At 37.1% G+C, this 12,057-nt stretch overlaps 1 protein-coding gene across 1 annotated transcript in view; it reads left to right on the top strand.

The window, feature by feature from the left end:
* Window positions 1-12,057, top strand: part of C1H8orf34 (chromosome 1 C8orf34 homolog) — a 394,456-nt gene that overhangs the window by 296,600 nt on the left and 85,799 nt on the right. Inside the window, 1 exon segment of the mRNA XM_047524576.1 lies at window positions 10,824-10,909. Within this exon segment, the coding sequence (XP_047380532.1) occupies window positions 10,824-10,909 (86 nt within the window).

Here is a 12,057-nt window from a genome sequence, read left to right as displayed (position 1 = left end):
TAATCAGCACATGAATTCCCTGATAAGTACTAACTGGGTGGTAACTGTAGGCAGGTAGGGTATGGCTGAAGGAGGTGGGTCCCTGAGGGTGTGCCTTTGGGTTTTATATTTTGTCCTTGTCAAGCAGATTTCTCTCACCCTGCTTCTTGGAGCCATGTCCCCAGCTACTTTCCTCTGCCACACACTTCTGCCATGATATTCTACCTCATCTCAGTCCTCAAGGAATGGATTCAGTGGTTTAACAGACTGAGACCTCTGAAACATGAGCCCCAGATAAGCTTTTCCTCCTTTACAATTGTTCTCATCAGGTCTTTTGGTCACAGTGGTGAAAAAGATGACTAAAACAACCCTAGACCACCCAAGGCAACAGTGACCTATTATCACTTCCAATGGTACTGTGGAGAAAGTGAAAGTGTTGAGTTTGATTTTAATTATGAGAAATAGAAAGAGAGAGAGAGAGAGAGAGAGAGAGAGAGAGAGAGAGAGAGAGAGATTAATAAGTACAAATAGGAAGCCAGCTATCTAACAGAGACTTTCAAAAGAGGGGTGTCCTTCCATCATTACATATGTGAGGTAGCCCTTAATTTCAGAGAGCTCTCTGATTAAATGAAGGAGTGGGTAAGGGAAGACAGTAAGTTTTGGCAAGTTTTCAAGAGTGTTTTGGCTCCACATATGATTCCATTTTTCAACCTGCTAGAAATCAGCACTTTACAGACTCCTCACAGCTGCTGTTGAACTTGATGTCTGCTGACAAAGCACTTCTCTCATTTGGGCTAAGTACGCAGCATCCTGAGCTCATATAGAATCAGACTTGAAGATTGAATCACAACATATTAGGGAACAAAGTTTAGTCTTCATGTAAAAGTCAATACCTAGCAAGGTTAGAGAAAGAAAAACACTACCATGGCTTGGTAGATTCTTCTCTGCTTTTGAATTCACTCATGGCGTGATGCTACTACCCCCGCAAGAATGGATGGAAAGATCTTTCTCTGTTTATGCCATGAATAGGTGGTACCACAGAGGATGGTCTCCGTCAGAGTATCAGCATCATCTGAAAACTTCTTATAAACAAAAACACTCAGTCTCTACCAAGACCTTCTGAATCAGAAATTCTGTGGGTGGAATCCAGCAATCTGTGTTTTTAGAAGTCTTCTTGGAAATTCCAAGGCACACCAGTTTTGAGACCCACTGATCTGCAGCATCAGAAAAGGAACTTAGCTACCTACTTGCACTCTAGGAATAATGGGAGGATAAAAGTTCACCCACAGTTAGATAGATCCTTTCATGAATGTGAAATGAGTGTGAATGATTTTCCTGAAGGACACATGCAGATTTCAATGTGTGGGGCTGTCTCTGTCTCTCGCACCTTCTGTGCTTGGCTGTTTTTTTCTGGTTTGTCCTCAGTTTCAGAGAAGTTTGGCAATTCGAACATAATCCTTTCTCATGGCTGCTTCAAATCTTAAGGAAGGTTGGAATATCCCCAAGGGTGTCCCTTGTGCATGTACCAAGGTATGTGAGCCAGAGGCCCAGATTCAGGCCAGATCTGCCTGGAATATCTAGTTCAGTAGTTCCCAGGTATGCTAAGAATCAACCCTGTTCCATGCCTCATTATCTGTACCTTATTTATGTTGATATTTTTACTTTTGAGTTGAGGTAAAGCAGAAGAGCCCAACAACAGAACATATCTATTCTCCATGTGTATTTTCCTTAGATTTGATTTTAAAATTCTTAAGCCTCTGCCAGGAAAATAATTAGCAGCTCAGATAAGAGGTCACTATGGCAACTATATGTCTGCCATCCTGTATATATGAAAGAACTATAAATTTGGTTAGAGAGTTACATACAGTTTGCAGGCCCATATCTCACTTTTAGGGGATAGGGAGTGAAAAGAAAAATTTAGCAGGAAAGAGCATGGTTTTTATCTCTATGTCATTATCAATCATTATGTTTTAGAGGTTAATGTTCAGAGGTTCTTGTGGTGAGGGAGTGAATTTAATAAGCAGTTTAAGAAGGCTCCAAGGTGAGTGGCGATATTATTTTGGTCCATTCTGCTCTCAGAAAAAGATGTTTCATCTTGATGCATTGTTACTTTTTCTTCTGCAACAACAATATCCAGAATCAAGCAAGAATGCCTATAAATGGATGCTGGAAGGAATAAAACAAAATAAGGGGAATCTAGGTACGGCTGGCCATTTTCTCTTGGTAGATGAGATCCTGGAGGTAGAGCTGTGTTTGGGGTACAGGATATTCCCCAAAGGGACCTGAGAGACAGTGCCAAAAGGCCAGAGTCAAAGTAAGAATGCTATATTTGAAAGGGAACCTGAATGGTCAAGGATGGAAGAGAAGAGTGAGAAGGAGTAGTTGGGTTTGGAAAAGAGAGTGGGAGGAAGAACATCCAGGTAATTCACTGAAGAACTGAGTCTTGGGAAGCAGGGAGGTAAAGTTCCAAAGGGCAGCAGTGACTTTTTCTAGGGCAGGAAAGGAACTTAAATTAAATGCCAAACGAATTCAGGTAGACATGCATTCAGATAGAATTAGTTGTTCTGAGACCCACAATTGTAAGTTGATATGCAAGATCCTGATGGGTAGAGAATATCAAGATTGGTCTCTGACTTCTGTAAACTTGCAAAGTCACTTGGATGATCATGCAAATGCACATAGCTTTCAGGCCAGATTATAGGCTCAGGACTGGAGATTAAACTTGGCTTTCAAAGAGTCTGAACAAATTTTTGATGACAATTCTGATTTTTTTAAGACTTCAAAAGTGAATGAATGATAGGTTCTTAGAATTTGCCTTAAATGAAATATACTGGAATTCTAAAATGGAAAATTAACATTTAGAAAGAGAGAAGCAACTTGATGACTTCAATCTTGAAAGAGGCTTTGTGAATGTAAGGCATACTTTAAAAGGGAAAGATGAGTTAATTTCATAAGCTTTGAAGAAAATCGCTCAACATTTCTTACAACCCAAACTGTTTAATTTGATACCTCTGATTTAATTGATATTTATCAAGATATACATTGATTTTGCAATGAAACAAAATTATAATATTCAAAACAGCAGAATTAAGTAGCAGTATATCATATTCTGATGTTCTTTGTAGAGATTTTGGAACCCAGAAGGGGCAAACCTCACCCTACAACTCTAATCTCTTATTTATTCTCTCCATATTGGTATCTAATAGCCTTTCCACACCTCTACCTACATGTCTAAAATGCATCCTGAACTTGCCATATCCCAAATTATATCCCACCAAATTTCTTTTGTTTTCCCTTATCTCAGCAAATTGCCCTTATTTCCCTTATCTCAGCAACATGATCAGTTCAGATCCTCAGGTCAAAAACTTTGGTCAGTTTTTTTTCTCCTTCTTTCTCTCACACTCCCAATCTAAATTATCTTATATACTGTTGGGTAAAGCTCTGGAATTTATCCAGAATCAGCTCACTTCTTCCCACCTCTCTCACAGCTACTCTGCACAAGCCACAATTATCTTACCAAGATTGGTGTGATAACTTCCTAAGGCATTCCTTAGCTTCTGTGTGTCCCCTGCCCCACAGTCTCTCCTTAACACAAGAGGTAGAATGATCCACGTTAAAGCAAAAGTCTGATCACATCACTTCTGTTTCAAGACTCTCCAATGTCTTCCCTTTTTTTTTTTTTTTTATTTTCAGGAAAGAAGACTAGTATTTCATCATCAAATATCTAGATGATGTTGCTGCCTGCCCTGTGTGATCTGGCCTCAGTTAATCTGTCTGACAACATCGCCTTCTATTCATTCCCTCGTTCACTCCACTCTAGCCATTGGCCTCAAAATAGTTTTATTTGCTCTTCCTCTTCCTGTAATGATCTTTTCCAGACGTCTAGATCACTTACTCCTTCACTTCAAGTTTTGATCAAATGCTACCTTTAAGGGAGGCCTTCCCTGCTGCTCTCTGTGAACTTGTATATCCTCCCTGCAGACCCTTCCGAGATGCCTTCCTGAACTTACTTCTCCTTCCTTTAACATTAAGCAGATTTCATGTCAACACCCGATTCTACGCCATTTACTGGTTTGTTCATCAGCTTGGTTATACAGGATAAGCTCTGGGAACATGGGAACCTGGTCAACCTTGCTCTCCAGGCTTTTGCTCTTCTCTTCTGGATTTTTGTCAAAACTTTTCAAATGGTCTATTAGATTTCATCAATCTAATGATGACTATTTCTTCTTCTTTGCACGACTTTTTATCATTTTAGGCATATAATCAAAAACCTTCAAAGCTATATTCAGTCTAATTCTTCTTCTTTGTTTTGTAAGACCCCATCTGGACTTATCTCATCGATCTAGAGTCATTATTCCTTGCTCTCAACACACTTCTTTCCCTGAAGTTATTAGTCAATTTATGTTATACTTGGTGTTCTCTCTCTTCCTCTCTTTTCTTCTTTTTGACTTTTCCATCTGGGGAGACTTCTTTTCCCACCTGAATCTAGTCTATTATTTTTCTGCTCTTTTTCCTGGAAAACCTTTCTCTTTTTCTCCACCTAATTTTAGGATGATTTTGAAGCCCTGTTCAAGTACTAGCTACTCCATTAAGGTTTCTCTAATTAACGCATCTTTGGTTTATCAGCCTCTCTGAGTTTCTATACAAGTTACAAATGTTAGTTTGGCATTTAGTTAACCAGTAAATTATAAAATGCCAAAGAAACATTTGATGAATATCTACTCTTTAGTTACATGCTTCTTTCTTCCAGAAAGTATTCAGGCAAGATAAAACATAGATAATATTTAGCGCGATAACATACAGAAAGATGATCGCTTTTGAATCTGGATTCTTGATGTTTTCTAGACCAATGTGAAAGATATGTATTTGCATATTTGCATTTTCTATTGCTCATTACATGGATTGACACTAAATACCATGGATGTTTAAAAAAAGAAAATGTATCTTTTTATTGGTGTTTTGGATGTTTTTTAAGTAGAAAAACAAAATGGCACAGATTACCTTGTCTGTTCTCCCACTACTTACACTATTCAAAACTCCCTCCTTAAAACTGATGTGACTACTGATAGTGTGTTTTTATTGATATTTTGGACCAATACTTGGCATTCATTGGCTATATGTTCAGTGTTCTTACTTTTCTTTACAGAGTGGAAAAATGGGATCAATTGAATCTTAAAGCATCAAAATTCTAACCACTTCTGTGACTACCCATACCCTGAGCAAGCTCTGACTTCTTTTCTCTTGATTGATCCATCTTCTTTAAGTCTATTTTGTATGACTCAGGGGTAAATAAATATTCCAACAATATTTATTTAGTAAGATTCCATTCGTCATGCACATATGCCAGGTACTATGATAAGCATAATAATCCCATGAATACAATTTTCATTGACTTATGTACTATTAAGACTGAATCAGTAGGAGATAACTAATGACTTACAAAAGTTGAGAGAGAATTTTCTAATATTTATAACAGCATTTCCTTTAATTATCACTGGACAGTATAAAATTAAATGATTCATTAATTTTAAACTCAAATACATTTGCTATCTTTATCAGCTTCCTTTGTACCCCATTCCAAATTCTCTGCCTCACCTCTTGTTGACCACTCTTTTGCACATGTCTCAAGTTGCGGTAACAGGCTTTGTGCATGTGCAACATTCAGCATCTCACCTTATCCTAGACCTTAGATCTTATTTCCTGCCCCAGGATAGCCAATGGGCACTATTCGGTACTAATGCACGTGGAACTCATAAGTTCAGGAATATTAATGCTGAAGCACCATCCTTGATCTTGAGCCTAAGATTTCCTCAGAAATTTTTGTGAGAATAGGAGCAGTCACCTGTGCAGGGTTTGACTCAATCCATCATTGTGCTGGCTTTCCTTTTTTCATTTGTCACTTCTACATCCCTCATTCCTATGCTGGATTGTACAGTCACTTAACGTGTGAGCGTCTGACTCATTTGCTGCATGATGCTGAACCTGGCTAAAAACAGCCTTACCCTAAATACAAGCAGGATAATACTCAACACTTCTCAAGGGAATATAATTATAATTATACTATAGTATTCTGTAGAAAAATTCCCTGTATGTAGGATGGGTTATATCTTTTCTTAATCTTCAAAGTGAAATAATCACTTAAAAATACCTTAGAAATCTCTGTCAGAGTTTACAAGTTACCAAGATGGGCCTAAGCTACATGTTAAGTGCATGAAATACATAAAAACCAGAATTCTTTCCTTTAAGATACTCACAGCATGTTGACAAACACAGACATCTAATATGCAACTAAAAATTCAGTAAAGTAAGAGTTATGGAAAAGATTTGTAACCATGGTAAGACTTCCAGAAGAAAAGCTTCTGTAAAGAGGATAATTTAGAATGAAAAAGATGGAAATAAACCACATAGTAAATGGAGGAGGTAAATGCTGCCAGAGATAATAGTATAATGACACAGAGGCTTAATAACAAAATACCTTCCAAAAGTGAAAGTAGTTTGGGGTTTATGGAGTATAAAATCCCGATGGGATATCCAAGAAGATGAATCTGTAGACACAGGTAGGGATTGTGCAATCAAGAGGCTCAGATGCCTTGCTAAGGAAACCATAACTCATTCTGCAGGGAATGTGAAGCCAATGAAAATGGTAGTTCTTAAACCCTTTTGAGTCAAGGATTATTTTGAGAAGCTGGTTAAAATTGCTTTTCTCTCTCCAGAAAAATATCACAGACACCCAAAAGTCTTCATTCCATTCATTATGAATTATTTTAACTCCCTTAAAACCTATTCCTGGACCCAGTAGGACTACTTATGTTAAGACCTTTTACACTAAAAGGTTTAAAGCATTATAGTAATATGGTTGGATACATGTTGTGAACATTTTGGTAACAATATGGAAATGGATTTTTGGAAGGCAAATTTCTAAGTATGAATATCTGTGACAAAACTACGTGATAATCCAGTCAAATCAAGATAAGCAATCATATCATAGCATTCATATGAAAGAAGGGATGAATGTAACTGACAACTTGAGGAAGTACTGTTAGCAAGACTGGAATGGATTAGGAATGTGCAGGTGATAATGGAGATGAGTTTGCTTTTGGATGTATTGCCTTTGAGGAGCTTAAAGCATCCAAAGAAAATGTCCTGCAAGAATTTGGTATATCCATCTTGAGCTGAGGATTCAAGATAAAAAGTCTACAAAGAAAAAAGAGCCTTTAAAGGAGACTGAAAAGAGATATTCATGGAATCAGTCAGTTAGGTAGGAGTGTGAGGGGCACCCAGGATATCAGCAGAGAATGAGTAGGTGTTCACACAAGGTTAAATAAAGATGAGGTCTGGAAAGTTTCCACTGCATGTGTCCATTAAGATGTCAGGTGTAAGCTGTTTTCCCAGAGTGGTTGAGGCACAAACCAAATTAAAACGGGGGGGGGGGGAGGGAATGAAAACTAGAAGTAAAGGTATTGGTTGAAGAATACTTTAGAAGTTTATCTGTAAGAAGAATGTATAAGAAAAGGCCACAGCAGCTAGATAATTATAGAAGCAATTTATTTGTTTGTGTGTGTGTGTAAGTGAGCTTGTTTATATACTGTGGGAAAGGGGAGTGCAGGTGAACAGGATAATGATGGTGCCATGGAGGTGGGTTAAACAGACTGAAGACTAAGAGGGACGTGACACAATGGAATCTAAGCCATGAGCCTAATGGATGGCCTACACCTTACACAAGGAGAGGGCCTCTCATCCTCTGTGAATTGGAAAATTGGTGAATATAGGTCAGGGTGAAGATAATTATGAGATTGGCATGTGAGGGAGAGTTGAGTTTTTTTTTTTTTTCTTTTTTTTCTCCTGAATATGTAACTTTTCTGAGTGACACAGAAGAGTGATGACATTTTTGAAAAGACTGTGAAAGGACTGAAGGAAAGACAATCAAGAAACCCAAGTTTAAAGCCGGAGTCTCCTGGTTTCTACTCACCAATCCTAGAGAGTCCTGACTTCCTTCATGTTGCTCAGTTACACCTAAGTAGGGAATGGTAGATTACCACAAGGCTGAGGTCTGGTTGGGCAGAAATGGCAGAAGGACAGAGTGCAAGGGAGTTGAGAAGAAAGTGAGATCCAGTTAGTGGGGAAGGAAGGGAATCAGGAGAAGCTGGATACCCAGGAGAAAATGAAGGGAAGTAGGATCTACAGCTATTGAAGAGAAAGTGTTAAGAGGAGTGAGAATGTGAAAGAACCCAAAGGAATTAAGTTTGTTTTCAGAAAGTATTGGATTTATGGGTTTTTGACATGGAGCAGTTTCAGTTGTCTGTCCTTGGGTTAGGAAAGGTGAAGTGGAAGGGTGGATCTCCAGCTGAAGGAGTGAGGGGCCTGTGGGGTTAGCAAGTGAATCTACATACAGGAACACTCAGGATGGTAGCGCTGTTTGAAGAAGTAAACTTTGAGCCTAAGCAAACTCTTTTTTAATTAAAATATTTAAAAAAAAAATTCCTCTGGGAAAAGTCTTTACAGGCCTTATCTGAGATTGATGAGTTAGGCATCCTTCTTTGAGAGGGGATACTGTATTTCTTTTTTCTTTGGAGTACTGGGTATTGAACCTATGGCCCCTTACATACTAAGCCTGAGTTCTACCACTGAGCTCCAACCCAGCCCCAGTACTGTGATATTCTTGGAGGAGAAAAGAGTTTCAGGATGACCAGGAGGCATCCTCTGCAGGGGTTGAAAATATAACAGTGTTTGCTTAATATGGAAGAGTGGTTTCAGAAAGCAAAGAGAAAAGGTTTGAGAATATGAGTAAAAGTCTTGTGGTTAAAAAAAAAAAATAAAAAAAAACAAGAACAATTTAACTTTTTAAAGGCTCAATTTCCCGGACTTGTTCACGCCAGCCTTGTTTGCATAGCACCTATTAACCTCTTACAGAAGTAACGTTGTGTGCAGTACAGTTTGGGGAACATTGGCAGAGCAAGGAGAGTGTTTTGTAATCACGTTGCTGCCAAGTCATGATAAAGATAGCTCTTAGGGTATCTGGAGGGCAGTGTTTGGACAAAGATGAGCTGGCTTTAAGGTCACCCAATTTGTGACCCATTTTTAGTTCATGGCCATTTGTCTTTTCAACTCAGCTGATTGAGAACTCTTTGAAATCAGGGATGGTTATAATTTCTTTGCATTTCTATAATGTTGGGTTCATCACTGAGCATGTCAATAAGTGCTAAAAAAATATTTTGGTCTACTAATGAGTGTACAGTGAGTCAAAAAATTATGGCATAGTTTTTAATGTCTTCCTTCTCTCTGTCTTTCTTGGGAATTTATTTTCCTCTTAGATTTTTAACCCAATGTTAAATACCCATATATGTTGAGTTCTTGTGAATATTTAATAATAATTATTACTTTCATTGAATATATACTGATATACTTAATTTGATAGTTTTGATAGGATGATCCTGGACAAAGAGATTTAAGAAAAGAATATTTGATATTGTTGATTATTGAAGTAGTTTTTCTAATTACTGCAAGTAAAGGAAGAAGAAATAATATAAGGAAGGTTTGAGACATAATAGCTAATTCATGTACTTAAAAGTGGTATTTTAAATTTGAAAAATTAATTTTGAAAAATTAATTAAGATATAATATAAACGTATAACTAACCAAAAAGTAGTACGATTATTAGGAAATTGCCCTTGAGAATTTTTTAATTACCTTATGCAGGACAGTAAATATGGTTTTATGTATATATAAAATAAAATGTAGTATGTGTATAATTTATACTGCTATGCACAGAGTTTAATAATATAAACATAAAAATGCAAGTATAATTTATAATATTTATAATTATAAAAAAGGTAAGTAGGGAAAGATATGCACATTTGATTCAACTTTGCAAAAGTCCAAAGCAAATCATTATTTTTCTATGGTATAAAAAGGCAAAGATATAAAGTGACTGAAAATTATAGCATTGGATTCCAGTATAGTTGTAAATTATATTTCTATTTCTAACGAACTGTAATGTTATATTTCATTCACTTATTATACTTTCCTATGAGGGCATTTGTCATTAGCAAAGTACAAGAAAAAGTAAGGACACTGGTAGAAATTTCCAGTCTGAGTTGTTTGTTACACTTTTTCCAACATCAGCAGAGCTGTGTTTATTTAAGAGAGAGTGCAAAACATGTTGCTGAGCTCCACCTTCCTTTGATAATGGGCTTTGGAACGTGATACTAATCCAGAGGTGAACTGGATATTGCCAGTCCACTTTTCTCACTTTAGAGATGAGAATACAGAGTAGTTCAGAATACACTGTCACAAAAGTACCTGCACAGTCTTCCTTTCCTGAGGGAAACCCAGTGTCTCTGAGAACCCGAGGTAGTCACACCTCAGAAATCTTCACTCCCACTGCTGAGACTGGTCTTGACCTGCAGGACTTTTAGCTCAGGTTGGTTGATTTGGAGAGCAGTGTTGACACACCTTTGTGTAATCATGAAAACCCTACTGGACCTAGTAGTTAGGTGAGCACATTATATCAGCCTCTTGTTTTTCTTCCACTCAACCTCCCTTTGTAGTTTCAGGGGAAACATTTGCTTATAAATGTTTCTCTGGTCAGCCTCAGAAGTGAAGTGGATTGAACCTAGATCCAACTTGCCAAGTATGTAAGAGGAAAGGTAGAACACTTATCCTTAAAGCCTACAAAAGCAAAGAAAACTACATTAAGATGGCTTGAGTAAATTTTATTTCTACATTGAAAAGATTCATGTCTAGATTTTGGGTCTAGAAATTCAGTCTTAATCCCCATAGTGTGTGTTTTATACTTTATAATTTAAGATTATTAGATGTTTTAATCACCATTTTTAATTATTTAGGCTTCAAGGAGACAATCTGGCTGAAAGGACGGAAGAGACGTTACAGTTACTTCATTCTCCAGATGAAATAATCCCAGATTCATTGGGTAAGTTTTAAATTCAACAATATTTATTACAGTGTTAGTGGCACTTAGTGATTAGAAGGAAGAAAGAAAGAAAGAAAGAAAACATCTTCCCCTGCACCAAATCCCAGCAGCTGTGGGTCACCTGTCCATCACTAGCACACTCCTTTGAGCACTCCTTTTATCAGGAGGTAAGGCAGAGGACAAAAAGAAGCAGAAAATGTCCGTTCTGAGAAACAGCAAGGAGTTCTTGGTTATTCCCCAAATTGTCACCAATTCCAACTTGTGTTAGAACCCTACTTTCCCTGCTGGCTCTATAGAAAACAGAACTCATTATCTGCCCCTTGAAACTTGACTTATCTCCTACTCCCATTCTTACATCATAGATCCATTCAATCTTCTTGGGGGGAATGTCAATACCAGACTTGAAAATACCATACGCTTTCTCTCTCAGCCCTGTGTTAAATTGGTGTTCAATCATGTCAATGTCACTTTGGAATTTCCTCTCTGAGCCAGGCTCCTCTCCACTTGTCCTGATAGTGACCGGTGTATGTTTTTCTTCTGTTTCTTCATCTAGTGTAAAACCTTTCCCCTCCTTAGTTCATTTACTTGCTAAAAATAAAGCTGCTTAATCTGCACCTATTTTATATAGGACAAAATTCAAAATCCATAACAGCATATGAAGTTAATGTCAGAGCACTTCAAAATTTTGCTGAATAAGTTAGTAAGTACATGGATTTCTGCTCCAGTGCCGTCTAAGACACATCATCTCTTCCTTAGCCAGGGTTCTAACAAGACAGTATATCAGGAAAAGACATTTAGAAGAGAAACTATAGGATATTTCCTTATACCTAAATAGAGAGGGGCATCTTACATAAGACAAGAATTTAAAAACTTAAAAATATATAACAAAACAATACATTTTAAAACACTAGAAGAAAGGATCTTGGATGATTTTACCACTAAGAAATAAATGATGAATGAGGAGACAGTTATATTTAACCTGATTCAACAATGTATGCATGTATTGAAATATCCCATGGTATTACATTAATATGTACAATTTTGCTGCTTTTATTTATCAGTTACAATTATATTTAATTTAAATAAGAATTAGCTAAATTTTTAAAAAGAAAAACAATAATCAAAAATTCAACCATAGAAAATTAAGA

The sequence above is a fragment of the Sciurus carolinensis genome, chromosome 1, assembly GCF_902686445.1.
Source record: "Sciurus carolinensis chromosome 1, mSciCar1.2, whole genome shotgun sequence".
Taxonomy (NCBI): domain Eukaryota; kingdom Metazoa; phylum Chordata; class Mammalia; order Rodentia; family Sciuridae; genus Sciurus; species Sciurus carolinensis.
This window is presented reverse-complemented; position numbering and strand designations above follow the sequence as displayed.